Here is a 23,233-nt window from a genome sequence, read left to right as displayed (position 1 = left end):
GCTACAAATTTCAAATATGTTAAATCTCATTATAAGTTATATACAGAAATTATAATTTAAAATTTGGTTGATGTACAGATATTTGTTCAAATTCATTACATAGAAGCAATGTCAAAAAATCAGGCTGATTCCTGTTGTAGCTCTTAAAAATCTATTTAACCTATAATAAATAATGTTCTATAAACATGCAATGAAAAGTAAAAGCTACTGTAACATAACTATACATAAACCTTAAAAAGAAGTCTTGTAAATATCTATATTGAGGACTGAAGACCATCAGGCTCAATGTAGAATGGAGAACTGCAAATACCCTTAAGTCAGAAGGGCTTTTTTTCAGGTAAGCTTAAAAACAGCTCCATGAAATGGAAGCAGTGAGGATATGTTAACTAGCCTGATTTAAACAAGCATAGAAACTGGGCCAGTTATTGTACATCTATAGAACTTACTGGCTAGATTTTATTTTTAGAGGTATTAGAAGACCAGCCTACATTCAGATAGTTGATATGATTATTTTAGAGAAAATAAATACACAAGCTAATTTAGAAGCAGTTTTTGAAGTTATTATTTTAAGTTCAGAATTTGTATATCAATTTTATGCTTCTTAAAGCACACACATCAGAAAGTTTGCTATGTTTAGAAATAATTTATCATCACACACATTTTCTAAACAATAAAAGAAGTATAACTTTGATGTTACATATAATAAATACCTTTGACTCAAAGTGATAGATAACACGTTAGGGCTTCTTGGATGAGATTTTTCTGTTTGTTCTATCACTCCTTTTCCTGCTCTGTTTGGTGAGGCTGTCCGACTTCGAGTATCACTATATGGTGATGTTGTGGTACTAGTAGTTTCTTTAGGTATGTGGGTAGGAGATGGAGATGCAATCAATATTTTAATGTCTTCCATACCATCTTTTGTCAGTGTTTTTAATTCATCAGTGGTGGCAGCGGTAGTGGTGGCGGTAAGAGTTGGTTCTTGCATTTGAGTTGGCTGGAATGCTGAGATTGTGCTTGTACTTTGGGGGCTTGTAGAACTGCTTTCCAATGGTGACAACTGATCAAAGGAACGTAACTGGAAGTCATCATCCATTGGGATATAAGGAGCTAACATCTCCAAGTCTAAGTCAGTGTCCTATAAAACCACAAACGCATGAGTTTTTACAATGGCTACATCTTGAACCCAAAGTCATGTCAGACTAAAAATTAAAAAGGTTTAATATAAAGTATAATAAATGAATCCATATACCTGAGTAGAAAATGGATTCTTTGCTTCCGTGTCTTCAGCAAAAAGTTTCTCTACCAATTCCAACTTGAATTCATTGACCATATCACTATCCACATCAAAACAATATTCACTCGGACTGGTAGGCTGTACAAGGAATTAAATGTGTTTACTCTCCAAGAAGATACCTGTGTGTTTTGCTAGTTGTCAGAATTCTCAAATCAGATCTCAGAGAATATATAATAAAGTCCATCTGTTTTACTAAATTTTATCTAACTAGCGAGAAGTCAAATTTTTCAACTTAGATTTTTATCTAATTTTGCTAATATAGTAGTTCCCCCCTTATCTGGGGTTTCACTTTCTGCAGTTTCAGTTACCTGTGGTCAGCTAAGGTCTGAAAATATCAGGAAATTCCTGAAGTAAGCAATTTGTAGGTTTTAAACTTTGCATTGTTCTGATGAGCAGTGTGATGAAATCTTGCACTGTCCCACTCCATCCTGCCATGGACATGAATCACACTTTGTCGGGCGTACCCACACTGTATATACTTACCCACCCATTAGTCACTTAGTAGCCATCTTGGTTATCAGATCAACTGTCACAGTACCTCAGTGCTTATGTTCAAAGTAACCCTTATTTTACTTAATGGCCTAAAGTGTAAGAGTAATAATGCTGGCAATTTGGATATGCCAAAGAGAAGCTGTAGAGTTCTTCCTTTAAGTTAAATTGCAAAAGTTCTTGATTTAATAAGGAAAGAAAAAAACAAAACCATATGCTGAGGTTGCTAAGAAGGAAAAAGAAATTCGTGCTAGTTTTGCTGTCCATCTTAAATTACAAAAGTTACAGGCACAGTACATGACAGTGCTCAGTTAAGATGGAAAAGGCATTAAATTTGTGGGTGGAAGACAGGAACAGAAAGAGTATTCCAATTGATGGCAATGAGTTGTGCCAGGAAGCACTGAGCCCACATGAAGACTTCAGCAAGGAATCCCCGGAAACAGGTGACACTAAGCCATTTACTGCAAGCAAGTGAGGGATGAAAAATATGACAATCACTGGACAGCCTGCACTGGCCAGTGAAGAAGCTGCTGCCACATTTCTAGCAAAGCTAAAGAAGTAGATCAGGGGTCAGTACTATCCTCAGTATCAGGCATCAGCTGAGGGTCTTGGAATGTGTCCCCCACGGGAAAGGGGAAACTACCATATATATATTTCTGACTATACGTAATATGACATTTATAAAATTGCATTTATTTGTTTATTCTAAAGAATAAATCTCATCTGGGAGGGTATAAGGGGACTAAATGATAATGGAAAAAAATATACTAAAGATTAAATTAAAAAAAACAACAACAACACCACCTCATCTAAATAATTCAACTCTCATATGGTACCCAACTGGCCAACTAGATGACATATACTCACTGGAACCTCCTGTGAGGGCATGTTCCTGTGGTGATCTACCTAAAAATCTTACAGCTACTCTGGGGGCAGGATGGAGACTTACATTCTGTTACTTACATTCACCTTAATGAATGTACTATTATTTTTATTCTTTTAATATTTTAAAATTGATTTTAGAGAGAGGGGAAGGGAGGGGGAGAGAGAAGGATAGAAACGTTGATGTGAGAGAGAAACACCTATCGGTTGCCTCTCACACACACTCTGTCCTGGGACTGACCCCGCAACCTAGGCATGTGCCTTGGCAGGGAGGGAACTGAACTGCAACCTTCAGTTTGCGAAACGATGATGCGCCAACCAAGCCACACTGGCCAAGGCTGAATGTACTATTCTTTTAGAGTTCTGTGCTAAGAGTTGTAACCAAAAAATTATAGTTATGTATTCTGAGCATAAACTTTTGCTTTCCTCATTATAATACTTTTATTAGATTAAAAACAAAATGAATCAAAAACATTTTGTGCTAGGCAAACTGAGCAACCAGAGTACAGGACGTATTCTCTAGAAGGCTATGGGATGTCAAATCTCCTACTCTTAGCTTGCCAGTCTGGCTCCATAAATATTTAATATAAAATTAACTTACCACCTATCAAGGCTTATTTGTGCTTCATTTATCAAATCATCAGATTCAGATCGCAGTTACCCAACTCTTGAACATATTTTTAGACACAGAAAGCTCTGAAATTGAAGTACTACAGACTTAGAAATAGAGCCCTATGTGATACCTTTAGTCTTAGGCCAACCTAGCCCTAAAAGAGCATTTTTATTGTGTCTATAGGAACACTAATATCATGACAGAACTCACATAAAAAACAGCTACTGGGTATTTACTCTAAGATTTGGTATTTTCATGTTACACTTATCCAGAATTTCAAAATAGTGATGGAAACTGGACTAAATCAGACAGAGCTTGGGGTCCTTTCCCTTTTAAGCCTTGCCACTGGGCAATTCTCCAACTTGCAAGCTAGTATGTATGTGTGTAGAGCTATTGTAGGCACACGGTTTTTTCTTTATGGATGTCTAACTACAAAACTTTTTTTTTGGTCTCATTGACATAAATATACAGAGGAGTAATATATGTTTTAAAACTTTGTGATTTTTGTTAAGCCAGTTCCTTCCCATGTTCCTATGTTTGACTAAAACATGCACCGAGGTCCAAGTTAAACTCTTAAATTAACAATTCTTGTAGTAGTTTTAAAGTGCTAAAATGCACACAATCAAAGCTGTGACATGTGGGTCAAATAAAAGTTTGAATCAAGCCTACAAATACATCCCTTCCTGAACATTAAAATCTGAAATGTATCCTTTTATTATATCATGACACCTACCTCAGGTGAACTTTGTCTAGTGCTTCCATCAGAAGGACTAGCTGGCTGATCTTGAATCTGGGGCATAGTAAAAGACAGTTCCAGTGACTCTGGATTTGGTTCTAATTTTAACGCAACTTCCTGATTGAGTGCAGGGTCAGCACTACTTCGAAGTGGCTCTGGAGTTTCAGAGGCAGGTAATGGAGACATTGCCAAATTTATATTCTGTAATCTTTCATTAGATGAGGGGAGCATTACATCATTATATAATGGAACTTCCTCAAGTTGTTGGTCATCAGTTTCTGTGTCTGTAAGGAAACAAATAAGTCAATTTAAAGAATATCTAGATTTTAACATACAGAAGTAGGTACCCTTTTACCAAAGATTTGTCTAGTTCACTAAAATAATAAAAACGTTACCAAATTTTTCTTAATCAGAAAGTTTACAGATACTGTGGTATAACCATTAAGTCCAAGTTATCTTTCCAACCCACTACTGATAACTCCTATAATCTACACAGCACAAAATCCCCAGCAATTCCAACCCTTTCTTCATTAAAATTTAATCTAGTTTGAAATTATAGTGTTCATTTTTTGTGTTTAATGTTATGGTATGACTGCTGACTTTAATGTGACTATACCTATTGCAATATAACTTTGCTAAATTGTGGAGGAAATGTAACAAAAGGATATAGAAATAGCAGAGTAGCTGAGAAAATTAAACTGGGAAGAAGAAATACCTTAAGGACACGATGGAGCACAATATCTCATGTGATAAAAGCAGGAATGCTAAGAAATTAGAGGAGCAAAATATTTAAGAAAATACTTTCAAGAAGACTATGAAAAACAAAACACAAAAGACCATGCTGTCCAAATGGTTACCAACAAAAATGTCAACATGAAGTTCAGTTAAAATGGGCTTACATGAGCAGACACAGTTTAGGCAATTAACAAAATAACTGAAGACCCACCATTGCTGCCAAAATCTAAAGATATGATTGTGTCTCCAGCAGCTGGGGCCAGCAAAGTTAAAGCATCAGGTTCCTTCTTAAGTTTATCAAAGAGGCTACTTGTATCTTCTGATTCAACTTTGGTGAACAGCTGAGTCATTTTCATATCTGAAGATTCAACTGGTTTCAGGACACATTCTGTTTGTTGAAGGGAGAAGATCAAGTCGTGTTGAATAATACCACTGTCAAAAAGAGAGATAAGTAATTTTTAAGTGAGTATTTGACACAATGGAGATATAGGAAAGGGGGATTCTGAGAGGACCTTATCTCCTGAAGAAATTCTACTTTATGAAAAAGAACATTTTAAGATGCTCTGACCTAATCTCTCATGCATACTTGGTCACATTCATTCAGGGTTTAAAATACCAATATGAAATAAAGACCTATTAAAACTCACAGTATAAGATAATTCAAATACTTGACTCCTGTCAATTAAGAAACTTCAGCTAGCCCATTGGGAAGAGTGGTGGTGACAAAGCGATGTAAGTCAACTACATGGAAGACATAAATAGACCTTTCCAATGTTTGTGCTGACTCACATATAATGAAATTGGCATGTAAACTCTTTAGCACTAAGGATCATCCTAGAATATAAAGATATGTAGATAAATGACCAAGATCTTTCTGAAAGGTATGCCTTATTTTCTTTGGTGGTAGAAAAATGATACGGTTATGTCATCTGTGGGGACAGAGTTAGAAAGGGTTGATGAACAGCTAGCTCCATATTCATTTGGCTTAAATATAAATTTTATTGCTCCTTTAATCAATAAGAATTAAGTATCTACTATGTGAAATGAACTGTTACAAAAATTAAAATATCTAACACTTGTCTTCAAGTTTATAGCCCAGTATTGTTCCTACTGAAATAACGTAGCTGTCTTGAGATAATATATGCTGACAGCTATATGACTAGAACAAATCAATCCACAGATCTGGGGTTTTTTTTCCCCAAGGTCTTTTTAAAAGTAGGATTGATGCCCTGGCTTGTGTGGCTCAGTGGATTGAACGCCAGCCTGTGAACCAAAGGGTCGCTGGTTAGATTCCCAGCCAGGGCACATCCTGGGTTGCAGGCCAGGTCCGAGCAGTGGGTGCACAAGAGGCAACCACACATTGATGTTTCTCTCCTTCCCTTTATCTCCCTTCCCCTCTGTCTAAAAATAAACAAATAAAAATAAAATAAAAGTAGGATTGAAAAAAATGGGAACAGACAGCTACCGGTGGTAAGTAGTGCAATCACTGTAGAATAGCTGGCCTGGAAACACACATCAGAGTACTGAAAACCATAATTAGATAGAAATGTGAAAAAAAAATTCAGTTAATGTTTATAATCTTCTCTTCCTATAAAAGAACAGAGTATTCAAAAGAGGGTTATTACTTGTTCCCTAAAATATTTATTTTCCAAGCTTACCTCACAACATAATTTACACATACAATGCATTGTGGTTGAGAGTTCTTAGTGTTATATATGACAGTGGCTTGAGTTTCAACCCAGACATATCCACCTCTTTTGGCAAGCATCCGGTACTGTCCTGTGGTGACTTGTCCTTTAGTAAACACTACGAGTAAAATGGAAAAAGTGTCATGCAGAGAAAATAACTTTTAATTGTCAATCAAATGAATGGATGCTAAATGTTGATTGCTGTTTTAGAAAAAGAAATGTTTATATTACTGGAATCAGTTGTAATTGTTTAAATTGGAAGTGAGAGGAAAAGCCCCAGCATAGCTGAAAATGTACCCAATTTCACTTTTCTAACCCCCAAAATAAACTCCTGTCCCGCCAATCTTCACTTTAAATAAAATCTAAGTCAGGAATGAGGGACAACAGTGACTAAAATTCCTTTAATAACTTATATGTTGAAAGCATCAGGAAGAGTAGAGAATGAATAATCTTCATTCCACAGAAAACATTCAAGAAAGAAGTACTGCTATCATTTCCATAAATTCCTGCTATAGTTTCCAGATAACCAAAGATGCTTCAAAGAGCTGTGCTAGTGTATGTGAATCTCATTGACATCATGCCATTTTAGGCAATCTTGATTGCTGATTTGGGAAGAAGTACTAGATTAATAGTAAAGATGATTATTATTGTAAGTATGGGGGCCCATTACATAGTTCAAGGACACTAACTCAGCGACAGTCGAGCACTCCCAATCGCATTGGGAGGTCACGTTTAGGTACAGATTCAAGAGGCAAGTGAGAAATTCCGAAGTTGTACTGACCATGGGATCTTCAAATAACATTTGAGTAAAACTGAGAAATGTAACTTATATCAAGAGTACTTATAACCACTAGTGCGTGCTGTTGATCACCGTCACTTCACTAAACAATTCACTTCACTGAACAATTATTTTCTGAGTGCCTTCTATGTGCAAACCACTGTTCTGAATACTTAAGTATGAATTCTGAAAATGATGCTATAATATCCTATGATGTATTTTTTGGTTTTGTATTTAAAATACCAGGGAAGTTTTAGATAACAAATGATTCTGCTTTAACTGGTATTGTAACAAATACAAAATATAGAGTTATTGGTCAAGCTCCCTTAAGAAGAGTTTTGTTAAGACATTTAGTCTAGAAAGACTTGTTAATATTAACCAAAAAATTAGAGACGTATGACTGAAAATTAAAGAGACAGACAGCAAGACTTATATAAAACATCTATGAGCTCCTCCATTGTACTTACTGTCATGATGAGTTTTGGTCAGATGATCAGAGTCCAAAGCATGATAATATTCATAAATTGAGCGGCCCAAAAGTTCTTCTGGCTCATACCCCATCAATTCAGTAATTCTGTTAAGTAAAAAATGTGAGAAAAAAGAGAAACTAAATAAGAATGAGAAATTTTGCTTCTCTAAATCAAAAAACATGCATTAATCTTAGAAACAATTAAAAAAAAAAAAAAAAAAAAAGCATTTGCCCTGGCCAGTGTGGCTCAGTTGGTTGGAGCATTGTCCAGTAACCAAAAGGTGGTGGGTTTGATCCCTAGTCCAGGCATGTATGGGAGGCAACCAATTGATGTTTCCCATATTGAAGTTTCTCTCTATCCCTTCCTATCTAAAGAACAGCAATAAAAAAAAAAAAGTCCTTGGGTGAGGATAAAGAGCATTTTTCTTTGCTGAAAATAAATTTACATCTCACCTTTAGTAACTCTGCAGTTACTAAATACAACACTATCCATTTCTTTAAGTCCTCTGGATCCATCCTGTTATTCGACCCTTTAATCCCTTTCACTCAAACTTGTTGCCTGTTTTTATCACATTTTACTGTATATACTTTTGGTAACAAGACAGGTATCAATAAATTACTGGACAGTACCATAAAATTAAGCAATAAATGTTATAAAGGTAGTCACTGACATTTAACTTAAAATATAGTTTAAATCCTTAAGATTATCTTAAAATAATGTTAATCTTAACATTAACATAAAATTAAATGCTTTTGTGTGTGTAAAAACCAGATTCTTTATATAACAGGTCCCCTAGGCAAGGCTTCACTTTGTGGGATCACTATCAACTACAGAATTTCAATAGCGTTAACCAAAGAGTTTACACTAAATGGGAGTAAAGGAATATCTATTATGTTGGTTTGGGAAGATGCTCTTGTACTTCATTTTTAAATACATAAAATTATAGGAATTCATTTCAGAGGAAACAATGATATCAAATTGAAAGTGGACTCAAATGTAATCCAGTTACCCTTTCTGATTCTCTGGCAGTTCCTTTAGAATAGAGACTAAACCTTACTATCTCTATAACCACAGCCTGAAATGGAACCCTTTTCATGGGCAAGAGAAAGCTGTTTTTTAGCACTTCTCAGAAGACAAATGTTCTCCTCTTTTCTTGGAGCAAAACATGAGTTAAGCTTTTGATTTCTCAGACTTTAGATTTCAAAGAACTTCCTGAGGTGCAAGCAAAAGTTACGTAACACATTGTGCCCTGCCTGCTCCCTCAAATCAAACCCTAATTAATTACAGAAAGCACACAGGGAAGATATCCTTCTCTTAAGAAATGTATAAAAATAATATGGTTGTGTTGTCACACTTTAGGACAAGACCTGCCAGTTTATTCCAAAATAAATAGACAAACAGGAAGCTGATTTGTAAAAAACAAACAGCACCCAAGCCAAAATCCAGATTCTTTACAAAAGGATCTTCCTAAATACATCTACACTAGGTGGCAGTATTTCAAAGACAACTTATTTTTAAAAATCAGCTTTCTTTAAATTATGCTTTAAAAGTAATTTTAATTGGTCTTATGTAGGTTATATGTTTAAATATTGTCATTAAATTAATTTTTTCATTATATAAAACTTTATATACCTATGTATGCCTGGCACTGTTCTAGGTGTGAAATGGAAAGAAAAAAATATGTGGCTAATCTTCGATACACTTACCATACTACTTATTAAATAATATGGTAAGCACAGTGATAAGAACCTGCTGCAGGAATCAGAGGCAACACGTCTATCCATAAGAAGGAATGCTGGGGGCAGGGGGTTAGGGGTGGAGGGATTGAGCAAAAAGGAAAAAGGACTCATGGACATGGACAACAGTGTGGTGATTGCTGGGGAGAGGGGATATAAGGAGACTAAAAGATAATGTAAAAATAAACAATAAAGATTAAAATTGGCACAAAAAAAGAAAAAATCTATCTGATACAGTTTTTTTAAAAAAAGGTATATTGGGATAAAGGACAGTTCCTATAGGAGATTTATGAGTTGAATATAGAAGAAAGTCAAAGAAGAACAAAACCATTTCAGGAAGAAGGTACATCTCAAGCAAAGACAGCGATGAGAAAATGCTTGACGTTGTACCGGCAACAAAAACTATGATGTGGTCGGTGAGGGCACGCAGAAAGAGATGAGGCTGGCAAGTAGGCAGGAGGATCACATTAACCAGGGCCTTGTATATCACATTAAGAATCTGTGATGTAATCAGTTATCAATCAGTACTTCTCAATCTGAGTTGAGGTATATCTACCACTAAGGGATGCAAGATGTCAAAATATAAATAGCACATATTTTCCAAAGTCAGTTTTATTCATATTAGAGGAATAAAGGTAAAAAGTTAATTTAACTTTAGAGAATTTACACCTTATATTCTGTACCATAAAGGAAAGAAGTGATCCAGAAAATCTGATCAAAAAGTATTTTAACGGAACTAGGAAACCTGTGATCTAAAGCAACTGTCCAGACTTCCAGTCAAGACGGCCACATAGGTACACATGGGTCGCTTCTTCGCACAACCACATCAAAATTACAAATAAAATATAGAACTACCACCCCTCAGAAGGACCAGAACTCTTGTTCAATGGAAGTCTGATAACTATGGAATTAAAGAAACCACACCCATCCACTGGTAGGAGGGCCTAGAGTTGCAACAGGCTGGTCCCACACCCTCTTGTGGTGGACAAAAATTCAGGAGTGTTATCTTGGAAGCGAGGAGTCCCAGTCCCACACCACGCCCCCCAGCCCAGAGTTCCAGTGCCAGGGAAATAAGTCCCTACAACTACTGGCTGCAAAACCCAGCAGGCGTTGAGTTGGAGGAAGTAAATGCTAGAGCCTCAAGGAGTTCCTCTTAAAGAAAGAACACATGGATGCACCTACTCAGACTTACTCTCTCTGAGCTCCAGCACCAGGGTAGAAGCTTGAAAGGCACCAGTGGCATACAGGGAGCAAATGAAGTGGCTGGCATCAAGGTGAACAGAGGCCATAGTCCCTTTTCTAAACCCTCCTCCCCAAGGGCTGGTAGGCTGGTGCCATATCTGAGACTCCGCTCCACCCAATTTACTGGCCCACCAAGCTGCTTTTCAGTATGAATGGCTGGTCTCAGCTCTTATTGCAGAATTTACTAAATCTCAAATAAGCAAGAGCTGGTCTCAGTGAGCCCCAGGCCCAGCCCTAGCAGCAGCCAGCCTAGTTTCATAACCTGGCTTTGCCTGGCAATCTCCAAGCCCAGCACAAGTAGCAGCCATCCCAGATTGCCTTATAGCTCAGGAAGGGTGGCCCCCAAACACTGGTCGGGGCTGACCTTGGCCTGCACCACCAGGGAAAGCCCAGGGCCAGTACACCCAATGGACAACTACAGACCATGTCAAGCACCACTACCCTGCCCCTGAACAGCTGATCCTCCATGGACAGCAGAGGGTGATGGTAAGTGGTCACAGCCAATTCTTGCAGCTGAATGGCCTGGTAAATTCCTCCCATTAATCTGCCAACAGCGACCAAGGCTCAATTATAAGAGGAGGGAGTGCTCAGCCTTTATGAAGGGCACCTCAAGTACCCAGCTTGGGTGATGGGGAAGGCCGTGTCATTGGACCCTACAGGACACCTACTACATTAGGCCACACTACCAAGACACAACGTCAAAGCAGCTCTACCTAGTACTTAGAAACAAACACAGAGAGGCTGCCAAAACAAGGAGACAAAGAAACATGGCCCAAATGAAAGAACAGATCAAAACTCTAAAAAAAGAACTAAACAAAATGGAAATAAGCAACCTATCAGATGCAGAAATCAAAACACTGGTTACAAGAATGCTCAAGAAATTCAGTGAGTACCTCAGCAGCATAAAAAAGACCCAGTCAGAAACAAAAATACACTAGTTGAAATAAAGAACCATTTACAGGGAAACAACAGTAGAGTGGATGAATCCAAGAAACAAATCAAAGATATGGAACACAGGGAAGCAAAAAACAACCAATCAGGTAAGAAAAAAGAAACAAACAAACAAACAAAAATGAGGGTAGTATATGCATCCTCTGGTAAAACTTCAAGAGGTCCGAAATTTGCATCATACGGGTGCCAGAAGGAGAAGAGAAGGAGCAAAAAATTGGAAATCTATTTGAAAAAATAATGAAAGAAAACTTCCCTAATTTGGTGAAGGAAACAGACATGCAAGTCCAGGAAGCACACACAGAGTCCCAAACAAGATGGACACAAAGAGGCCCAAACCAAGACACACTATAATTAAAATGCCAAAGGTTAAAAGATAAAGAGAGAATCTGAAAAACAGCAAGACGAAAGAAGTTAGTTACCTATGGGGGAGTTCCCGTAACACTGTCTGCTGATTTCTCAAAAGAAACTTTGCAGGCTACAAGGGATTTGGCAAAAAATATTCAAACTCACGAAAAGCAGGGTCCCAAGGCCAAGATTGCTCTACCCAGCAAAGCTATCATTTAGAATCGAAGGGCAGATAAAGAACTTCCTAGACAAGAAAAATCTACAGGAGTTCATCATAACCAAACCATTATTGTATGAAATGTTAAAGGGATTTATTTAAGGAAAAGATCAAAACTATGAACAATAAAATAGCAATAAATACATATTTTATCAACAATTAAATCTAAAAAACAAACTAAGCAAACAAAAACAGAGTCAGAATCATTCATACAGAGAGTGTTTCGATGGTTGCCAGATTGGGGGGGTGGGGGGGGGGGGTGGAAGAATGGGTGAGAGGTGCGAGGATTAAGAAGTACAAATAGGTGGTTACAGAATAGCCATGAGGATGTAAGAGGTACAATAGAGCAAATGGATTAGTCACAGAGCTTATATGCATGACCCATGGACCTGAGCAACGGTGGGGGTATTGCCTGAAGGGGACAAATAGGGAAAAACCAGGACAACTGTAATAGCATAATCAATAAAATATAATTTGAAAAAATAAAAACATTAATGAAAAAAATAAAGCCACTATGCAGTGTACCATTCATTCATTTTATGTGTCTTGAGGACAGGAACTGTTAATCTTCATTTCTTTATAATGAAGCATCTCTTAGCATCTCTTATATTGCCACACACATAGTAGGTGCTCAAATAAATGTTTCAAATGACTGTAGTAAGTCCTAAAACTCAAAACCTTACTTTGCTGATCTCTAAACTGGTTGTCTTTACTCCTCCGTCGTAATCATTTTGCCAATTTCCTTTCTCTTTCTAGCTCCATCACTTTCCTTTTTCCCCATTGTACCCCTATACTTTGGTACTAAGTTCTAAAAATAAAAAATAATTCCTCAAAAAAGGATCGGCATTTCTGTTCTAGCATTCATTCACATGAATAGGGCAGTAAATGCTGTAACATACTTCCTAGCTTTTCTATCTTCATTCTTCTTGAAGTTGACACCAGAGGTGAAACATTCACTATGTACCAACCACTCAACAAACTCTTAATCCTTGCAACAGGCTTTTGAAATAGGACCCTTATTTTTTGATAAGGAATATGAAATTCGGAACAGTTAAGTTCTAAGACCAAGGCCACACTGTAAATACCACAGCTAAAAGCCAGCACTCCTGGCTGAATCCAGGATTATATTATTCCAAAGCCAGTACTCTATAAATTTCCTTTTCCAATGGGGTGAGACATTCTTATCTATATTATGACTAAGTGCTTAAAAGTGGTTTTCTCATATAATCTTTAAGATAACCCCCCAAAAGTAGGTGTTACTAAATATGAAAAAACTGATATTCAAAGAGAAGAACTAATGAGTCCAAGATCATTTCAAAATAAGGCAGCAAAGTCAGGATTTAGTAGTCTGGCCACAGAATTTATGCCTTTAGTCACCATGTTATATAGCCTTACAGTAAAAAAAACGGGACAAGAAAGCAAATCATTATAACAGTAGAATAAATGCTAAATGACAGAAGTATATAGAAACAGTTTAATTTTAGGGAACATGGAAAAGTCTACAAAGGACAAATGCAGTACGTAGCCCTAGGAAGGTAAGTACAAGTTAGGAGTTGAAAAAAACATTACTACAGAGTGGGAAAGTAAATGCAAAGTACTGAGACAACAAAATAGCATGTGGAGCACTCTGGCTGTAGGAGACACATCAGAAGGGGTCCCCTGTCCTCCTGATTAATCTGGAGAAGTAGGCAAGGGCCAGATCATAAATTTCTTTGTTTGCCATAGTAAGAAGTTTAGATTTTATTATAGTCTGTCTTTCTTTTGGCTTTTTTAAATGCATGTCTTCTTTTGATAAATGAAACTGTCCTGCCCTCCTCTAAAAATTTTTAAAGATTTAAAAAACTTTTATCATTTGTTTTTTTAGAAAGAGGGGAAGGAAGGAAGAAAGAGAGGGAGATAAACATGGATGTATGAGAGATACATTGATGGTTTGCCTCTTGCACGCCCCCAACTGGGAACCTGGCCCGCAACCCAGGCATGTACCCTGACTGGGAATCAAACTGGTGACCTCCTGGTTCACAGGCCAGCACTCAATGCACTGAGTCACACCAGCCAGGGCTAAAAATTTTATAAACTAAGTTTTTATGTGCGAAGATGAAAGAAAACAATTGAGGCATTTTCAACAGGAGAATGACATGATCTGAATTTCACATTAAGAAGCCACCTTTTAGAAACCTGGTTGAGAGAGTAAAAGTGCACAAGTCTATTGGTAGAGAGACAGCTTAAGAGATTATGTCAACAGTTCAAGCCAAAGGTAATGAGCTGAAAAATTTAATGACAGAAGAACAAAGGTGAAAAGGAGGGAATGGATCAAGAAATATAAGTAGATTAGTAAATTTATAAAATGTAAAGACCAACTAAGTGTAGATAATGAGGGTAAAGAAAAAGTTAAGGATGACTTCCATATTTTTGCTGGAGTCATGTTTAACCATGGTAGACATCATAGGAGGAAAACCAGTTTTTGAAGTTTTTGTTTGGGGCAGTAGTGATGCAGTTCAGTTACAGAAATATTTAGTTTACAATACACATGAGTATCCAGGAAAAAAAATCAAATTGGCAATTAAATAGAAATAGTTAGGAATATAAACTAGGAAATGGCAATAGAAACCAACAGATGATAAAGCTGCTCAAGGAAAATACACAGGTGAGGAGATGACCAAGGACTTTTGTTTTTAGTCCATAACCAAAGTAATCTACCTTCCTCAAATTACGACGTATTGTATCTTTGAAATACAGTTGTTTTCTGTTTAAATTAGAGTCCCTAAAGGAAAAAGACCTCATCTTAATAATTTCCAAAAATTACCTAGTGTGGGAAGTTTTCATAGTACATAGTAAATGTTCAAAATGGCTGAACTGATCATCAAAGTTAATATATTACAGAGTTCTAGGATGTATTCAGCTTAGTGGAAGTAGTCTTTATATATAGTAAATAGTTTTTAAAAAGTTGTATTTTAATTAAAATTTTCAAGTTATATTTTATCTCATTTACCTTTCATCACAATAAGAAAATTTCATATCCAGACTGTGACGACTGAGGAAAGTCTTGCTATCTAATGGAATTTCAATATTTGACGGATGAGGAATGGGTTCACAAATGAGCACCAAGCACGTCATAGGTGGTTTCTTATACCCACATTGAGACTGGTTACCATTGGTATCGTACACATGAATATGTCCTGTGCAATGAAGTACCTGTGTATAAAGAAAAGTAGTTTAAAAAAAAAACAAAAAAAAACAATGCTAGAAAAAAAAATCAGAGATAAGTAGTTGAGTCTGATATGGAAAGTAAGCTCTGATAAAATACACTGCCCTTAGTAGATTAACTGTATTTCTGGAAATCAATAAATATTTTCTCTACAACACTACCCATGACCTACCCCTCAGGTACCACAAATTATCTTTTCTTTTAAAGAAAAAGAAGGAACTCTTACCCTTTGTAACAGCATGGATGGACACAGAGAGTACTATGCTAAATGAAACAAGCCAGTCAGAGAAAGACAAGGACCATATAATTTATTTCATTCATACATGGAATCTAATGAACAAAATAAACTAACAAAATAGAAGCAGCCTCTATAGATAGAGAACACACTGACAGCTATCAGAGGGGAGGGAGAGTTGCAGGGCTGGGTGAAAAAGGTGAAGGGATTAAGCAAAAAACGAACAAACAAAAAGAACCTCAGACACACACAACAGTATGGTGGCTGTGGGGTATGAGGGGAGTAAATGGTGACGAAAGGAAATTTGACTTGGGGTGGTGAACACTCAGTACAATATACAGGTGATGATGTATTACAGAATTGTACACCTGAAACCTATATAATTTTATTAACCAATGTCACCCCAATAAATGCAATGGAAAAAAAACATTAAAAAATCTTCATACAAATCTGGGCTGCTTTTTTTCTTTCATCTGGTCATCGTAGCTGTTTGATGGTTATTTCTTACTGTGATAACTATTTTAAAACTGAGCAAAAAAAAAAAAGACACAACAATGAATAGAATAGAAAATTAAGCTCTATCAAGATTTAAACACTGGATGGTTGGCAAAGCCAGCTTGATTGTTAGCTCAGTAAACCAGTGTTCATAATTCACATAATTTAAGTTCATGTCTCAAACTGGCAAATATAACTGTACTGTTTGGATGTTAAACCTGCAAATGCCAAAGGACAACTCTTAAGTTTTCTTTCACAGTTCTAAAGCTATCTTAATACTAGCAATGTCAAGATGCATGAAATTATTTCTAAGTGCATCACCACTCACAAAGCATTTTTACTTACCTTCCATGTTGCAGACTTGATGTTCATAGTTCTCCCCCGGCTAGTCAGGGTACACTTCATTCTGAGAAAAAAGCTTCGCTGTGTATTTTGCTCTTTACCTTTTTTTACAAGGCCTAAGGAAAGCATGAAATAAAAGTTTAAAAACATAACTAAATATGCAAATTTGTTATAGTAAGAGTAGCACAGTACCCAGCAACTGGGAGTTGTTCAATTCAACACCCCAGCACGAACAAAGAGAAACACACTTGCTTTGCCCACTCCAACACATGCAGCAACCTAACCCTTTGGTCAGTAACGGGTTCTCAACTGCAGTGATTCCCTCAGTCAGTAGGGAGAGAATCCATAATTGGGTCACAGTTAATCATTTCACATACAAGCCAGTAAAGTTGGTCAAATTGCAAAGAATTATAAATATGGTATGAATTTGTCCTGTAAAGATGCTCAGTGTCTAAGCATATACCCAAAGAAGTAACTTCAGCAAACCCTTCCAAACCTTTACTAAATGTTAGTTCAATTTATAACAAGCACTCCATTATTTATAGAACTTTTAAAATACAAAATTTATTTTTAGTAGTAAATAATTTTTTATCTGATTTTCCCATAAATCTTCCTATAAAGCAGTCAAGAAATTATTTCTATTTTATTATTAGGCGAAAAAAAGTAAATGACCTTTCAAAGCAAAGTTAGAATTAAATCAATTCAGGTCTATTTACTCATATTCCAAACCTAATATAACTGAAAAACGAGATTACAGCACTCAGGTGACTAAGCAAATAACAACCTGATTTGTTATCTTCTATAGGAGACCGTTCTGCATGGCCAGGGTCCAGCTCCCACTCAAGAGAGGCCAGTGGAAAGCCAGGTCCAGCACACAGGATCCACGCCCATGGATAGGTTCTCCCGTGAGGAATCAGGCCTGCATTGTACCTAGGCCACTTTGAGACTTGCTTTTTGCTAAAACTCCCTCACCCTGAATTTTGGCAGGCAGCAAAGGTTTAGGGCATATCTTTAAAGTAACTTCCTAAAATCTATGCTAAACCTTCCAAGGATGAGTGTAACCAGTTCAACCACTTTTCCCTTTACATTTGTAAATATCCTTCCTTTTTGATGCAATTAGCAACATCCTCTCCTTTGTTTTCTGTAACCACCTAAACCGAACCTGTGCACAGTAAATGAGGACCATCCTCAATGAAATGTGCCCAGAGAAGCAATAAAAGCCTGTCAAGGCAAGGGTCAGCATGCTCTTCTCTTGAGAGTGGCCAGGGTGCTCCGAGGCACTTTCCCTTTGAGAGTAACCTTGTGGTCCCTTTTCCTTCACAGGACTCTGTAGTCCATGTGAATTTGTCTCATCTCAGCCACAATGCCGAGGACACTGCAAGCCAGTGTCTGCCTCAATCTCATAGATCAATCTTATTCAATATTCATTATTCGGGAACTAGACTAGACACTGCAGGCAAGACACAGACGAATAAGACACACTGACTGTCCTGAAGAAGTTAAACATTTAGCAGATATGAAGTAGAACCTATAAACTTAAAAATGGATGAAAATACGGTAGTAGAGAAATTTTACAATCTGTAGATTTTTAAGGATAGTATTCAGAAAGAAAGGTGTTAAGTAAAAAAAAGAATCAAGTTAAATTTAAATGTAGGCCTAGTTAGCTGGAAATGCTGGCTGGAGTAATGGAAGGAGTTGTAGTTCAAACTTATAATAACGGAACTAGCAAGTTAGGGCAGTCTTGGTGCTCATACAAGTTGTCCGGGTTTACATAAATAAGGACTGAATTTGCCCTCCTGAGAAGTGTCTGACAGTAGATTTTAAAAAGATGCAAAAGAATCACACTGGTCTTGGTGATAGTGTAAGGGTGTGTGTTTGGGGGATGGGGAAGTGGTACTGGTGGGGGTGGCAGCAGTGATCCACATATAAACTGGGGTATTTTCAGTACGTCATAATCGAAGCTTGAACTGGACCAATCTTTGAAAATACAAACCTACTGAACGGGGACATGAACATAAATTTTAATCTAAGGTAGTGGCAAAGTACTAGTATTTTCCTAATGGGAAAAACATTTTGAAGAAATTTTCAGCCTTCTAAAAATAAATCTTTTTAACATTACTGAAAGAATAATAGAATAATAGGACTATTTTGTGTAAATACACCCATGGCTCTTAGTGTATCATTAAAATGTAATGCACTCTAGCAGTCTTTTAAGTGAAAATCTGCATTTTTGTTTCTCAAAAAAAAAAAACAAACCCCACATCAAAAATTCATTAATTGCACTAGAAATGATTGCAAAAAAAGTTCATGTGCTTAAAAATTTGGTTAAAAACATACATTTAAATTATACTAAGCAGACTATATCCGATTTAGAATAATTCATTAACATCATTACCAAATCAAAATGAGACTTCCTAATATCTATCCACTTATAGTCTAGCCTAAAGGAAGCACTGAGCAGCCAATACAAACCCTCAAGTCTAACCACCTAAACTCCTATTAAATTCATTGACAATCTACTTAGGTCCTTGCTCAGAATGTATTTACTCCTTTATACAGTATCCATTTGCTTTCCAAGTTCACAGTAAATACACAGTAAGAAAAACAGGAGAGGGTTCCTGCTAACAAGGTGAAAAATGACAGTAAAATGTAGTGAGAACTGGTGAACATGAAAAGAACTCTAAAAGTGCTAACAAGTGTGGACTCTAGAGCCAGTCCACCCAATTTTAACCCATGCTCTGCCACTTACTAACCCAGTAATCTTCGGCAAGCTATTCAATAACTCTGTGCCTCAATTTCCTCTATTAAACAGAAATAACAACAGTAACTTCACAGGGTGGTTGTGAGGAATAAAGGAGTTAAAACACATAAATGCAGAGAACAGTGTCCTGGCACAGCATACTCTCTCAATAGTGGTTAACTATTACTAAAAATGAGATGAGATGAAAAAGAAACCATAAAAACTATTCAAAAGTACTATAAATTTCAGGTTGTTTAATACAGAAGTAAACAAACATACACTTACATTAGAGAGCTGCAAAGAGCAACTACAGAGCATAATGACAAATTTTCATTGTAAATTTTAGTCATGAATGATACAATGAAAATTTACAAATTATGATCAGGACACTGTTTAAGAAGGCACAGGTATGAAAAGACTTTCTTTACGTAAGTTCTGAAGTGAAGATGCTTGATATATCATAGAATAAGTAGCAGGCAGTGATAGAGGGTGCTCTGGGAGTACAGTAGTCCCCCCCTTACCTATGGTTCTGCTTTTTGCAGTTTCAGTTACATGGTCAACCTCAGGTTCAAAAATAAAAAATGGAAAATTCCAGAAATAAACGATTCATGTTTTAAATTGTGGGGAAAAAAAGAGACAGTTTCCCAAAATCTTGGAACATTTGATTATATTTAACAATACCTTCCTAAGAGTTGAGTCTTTTTTTGTTGCTGCTAGTGTGGGGGCATCCATAATGTAATACTTTGTAATATAACTACATAGTCTCAAGTTATTGTAAACATCATGAAAGGTCAAATAAGCAATTTTATGTTCTTTAAAATCTGGTGAACCTTCTCTTTTTTTCCCCTTGGGCCTTGAGAAAGCTTAAATCCAAACATGCACCTCAATTTCAATAACAGTCTGAAATCCTATTGTCTGCCCTGGCTGGTGTGGCTCAGTGGATTGAGCACCAGCCTGCAAACCAAAAGGTCTCAGGTTAGACTCCCAGTCATGGCACATGCCTGGCTTACAGGCCAGGTCCCCAGTTCGGGGGAGGTGGGAGAGTCAACAGGTTTCTCTAACATATCGATGTTTCTCTCTCCCTTTCTTTCTTCCTCCCTTCCTCTCTCTCTAAAAATAAAAATAATTTAAAAATCCTGTTGCCTGCCATTTGTATTATGACTTCTCCTTGTCTTAAAGTTGTATTTTAATTTATAACTTCCTTGGTCCTTGTTTTTATTTATTCTTCTTTTATCTACTCATATACCTCTCCACACACATATAGCACATATGCATTATGTGGTCTTTAAAATTTTTTTTACAAATTTTAATGAAATTTCTGCAAAATAGAATAATGGATTTAACAAAGAATAGAGTAACATTTTATTAAACATGAAATGATGTTTTGCCTTAAATTACTACAATAACAAAATTTAAAAATCAGTAACAGAATCTGATGAGGTAAAACCACCTGCCACATTAAATCAAACAATAGACTTTTCTTCTCACCATTTCTGTGTGTAAGCATTTCTCTCATTTCCTCATGGTCACACGGATGAGTAAAATCAAACACACTGTGTCCAGTTAGTTCAAACTGCAAACATATTTTAAAAAATTAGGTCTATATCATAAAATTATAAAAATATAAATAAATATTCTAAATATATGGGTATTTTACCTGCGTTAATCCCATGTATTTATTCACATTATCAGAAATGTAAATCATATCACCATCATCTGTGAGAACCATAACAAAACCATCCAGGGCTTTCAAATAAAAGCAATTCATTTGTGCTTTCATTTCATCTTCAATATCCAAATCACCTTAAAAAAGCACAAAAAAGGGAAAAAATTCATTTAAAAGTTACATTTAAATAATATTTAGGTGTTTTAATAGTCTCCCCCATATACTTAACATTCACAACCTGTATTTTTCCTGCATATTATTTTCCCCCCGTCTCTCTTCCTTTTTTTTTTTTAAGGGGAAAGCTCCAATACAGTCCCCCACTACCACAAATTATGCAATCGAGTTTCCCACATTTGGGGAAACTGCAGGGGTCAGCACATCTGGAGTGCAATGGATAAGCCTTGCCCTGGGAAAACCACCTTCGTGATCATGGTATCTCCTCCGTCAGGAAGTATACTTTTCCTTTTAACACAGAACAGTGACAACCAGAGGACAGGAAAACTAAAATTAGATTTGCCAGCTGCTTTTAATGATTATTTAAAGTAATACAGAAAGGCAAACAATTGAAAAGAGAAAGAAGGGCCATGTTATTAAAAGACAGGTAGATAGGTAGATAGATAGGTAGGTGGGGCACGAAATAAAGAGGGGCAAAAGGGCGGAAGCTTTAAAAGCAGATAATAAAAAGGCTGTTGTATTAAGGAGGAACTGACCATCCTCTAAATATAATTTCTAATTACTTTTAATTTCTAATTTTTAGGCCTATTATACCCTTGTAAAGTAACTCACCAGCATCGAGAAGTTTCCTCACACGCAAATAGCTGATGGTAAGCCTCATAACAGAAGCCTTATCAAGATGCGAACTCACATTATGGGGAAGTGGCAACTGATGAGCAAGCTCATAAAAAACTTCAGACTCTTTACTTCGCCGAGATCTGGCTGCATCTCTAGACTTTTCTTTTCGACGTTCAGAACTTATCCTATTTAACAAAAGAGAAGGGGGTGGGGATAAGAGACAGAAAATTTATGTTAGTTTGCCTTTGCTTGAATAAAACTAATTTTACATTCTGCTTACCACAGGACCAGAAGATGCTATGTAATTAAATTATATAGAGATTTATCTACTACATGAAAGTATTTTTAATGGAGTGCTATACAAATTTTTGGATTCTTGAGATGCAAGGAAGTCTCATAAAAAGTCCAAGATGAAGTTTTAAACCTGCCTGAAGTAGGTGTTTCCTCCCTGGCATGTCAAATTGAAAGGGATGATTTTGTTTAGCCCAAATCTGAAACACTGCCTGTATATGAAGGCTGCACCTTCATTGCCATTCAAAAAGTCTCAACATAGAGAAATCATAACAAAATGTAGAGAAACGGAAGCTGTGCATAGTAACTTGAAAACAGGTGTTTTTTAAAAAATTGTTGACACTATTACAGATGTCCCCATCCCCTCCCCTTTGCCCATTTCCACCCATTTCCCAACCCCCATTCCTCCTCTGACCATCACCACAGTGTTGTCTGTGTTTATGGGTTATGCATATATGATCTTTGGCCAATCCTAAGCAGGAACAATAATAGCTACAAACTAATTTTTGACTCAAGTTTCTTTTGACTGCAGTACTCTCCTACCTTCCACCTTACCATATGAGCAATACTGACTGTACAGTGTAAAATTTATATTAGCAGATATGATAAGCTACTGTTTTCAGGTTGCTTACTCCCGTAACTGCCCCTCATCTATCACTAGCACAATAGGTGATAAATAAATGCAGGGTAATGGAAGAAAAACAAAGATGTGGCACAATACTAACAATTTAAAGGAATGGGTTAACAAAGATTAATAAAGGTGTCAATACAATGATGTATCTTTGGGGAAGTTTTCCAAGAATAAAGTCAGTCAAAAGATTTTCGTAAGTCAGACCAAGCAGAGTTGACATTCTTTGCTTAACTGCATAGCAACATCTACCTATTCCTCTTGACCCAAATGAAGGTAAACAAAACTAAACTGGACTCTGTCCTTAAGTTTCTTTTTTAATAGCCACCTATTAAAACCTACTATGTGCCAAACACTGCCCTGTACTAGGTGCCTAGTTCTCTCTTAACAACCTATATATAGGTTAAATATTACCCCTATTTTACAGACAAGGAAACTGGGATGCAGTTGGTTAAAAAGAGCCATTATGTAGCAGACAGGATTTTGAACCCAGATGGTTTTTTTCCCCTCCAAAGTCTCTGCTCTTCTGCAATGTTTTATCTTGTTATGGAAAATGCTGCTTCTATCACAAATCCTCGGCTGCTCTCCTATGACCTCAAATTAATCCTGTTAGGTCGACTTTTTATTAAATGTTGAAAATAGTCAATACCATTTATTGAGGAC

At 36.5% G+C, this 23,233-nt stretch overlaps 1 protein-coding gene, 1 long non-coding RNA gene and 1 other non-coding gene across 3 annotated transcripts in view; 1 reads left to right on the top strand and 2 right to left on the bottom strand.

Moving 5' to 3' along the window:
- The window catches only part of LOC139441045 (uncharacterized), a 29,201-nt gene extending 7,270 nt beyond the window's left edge, over window positions 1–21,931 (top strand). The window contains exon 2 of the long non-coding RNA XR_011651445.1: window positions 21,617–21,931. This is a non-coding gene — a long non-coding RNA (uncharacterized lncRNA). The remainder of the gene's footprint in view (window positions 1–21,616) is intronic.
- HIF1A (hypoxia inducible factor 1 subunit alpha) overlaps window positions 1–23,233 on the bottom strand; it is a 48,093-nt gene that overhangs the window by 4,320 nt on the left and 20,540 nt on the right. Inside the window, exons 2-12 of the mRNA XM_024567391.3 lie at window positions 21,646–21,836; window positions 20,851–20,996; window positions 20,682–20,766; window positions 16,457–16,569; window positions 15,166–15,368; window positions 7,683–7,789; window positions 6,408–6,555; window positions 4,961–5,181; window positions 4,012–4,298; window positions 1,250–1,372; window positions 711–1,135 (exon numbers count right to left, since the gene is read on the bottom strand). Of these exons, the coding sequence (XP_024423159.1) occupies window positions 711–1,135; window positions 1,250–1,372; window positions 4,012–4,298; window positions 4,961–5,181; window positions 6,408–6,555; window positions 7,683–7,789; window positions 15,166–15,368; window positions 16,457–16,569; window positions 20,682–20,766; window positions 20,851–20,996; window positions 21,646–21,836 (2,049 nt within the window). The remainder of the gene's footprint in view (window positions 1–710; window positions 1,136–1,249; window positions 1,373–4,011; window positions 4,299–4,960; window positions 5,182–6,407; window positions 6,556–7,682; window positions 7,790–15,165; window positions 15,369–16,456; window positions 16,570–20,681; window positions 20,767–20,850; window positions 20,997–21,645; window positions 21,837–23,233) is intronic.
- LOC112312131 (U1 spliceosomal RNA) lies at window positions 21,152–21,314 on the bottom strand. Its single transcript, XR_002975571.1, has one exon. It is a non-coding gene; the product is annotated as a U1 spliceosomal RNA (small nuclear RNA).

Source organism: Desmodus rotundus, chromosome 7 (assembly GCF_022682495.2).
Source record: "Desmodus rotundus isolate HL8 chromosome 7, HLdesRot8A.1, whole genome shotgun sequence".
Taxonomy (NCBI): domain Eukaryota; kingdom Metazoa; phylum Chordata; class Mammalia; order Chiroptera; family Phyllostomidae; genus Desmodus; species Desmodus rotundus.
Note: the sequence above shows the minus strand (reverse complement) of the source record. Positions and strands in the feature narration are given on the sequence as shown.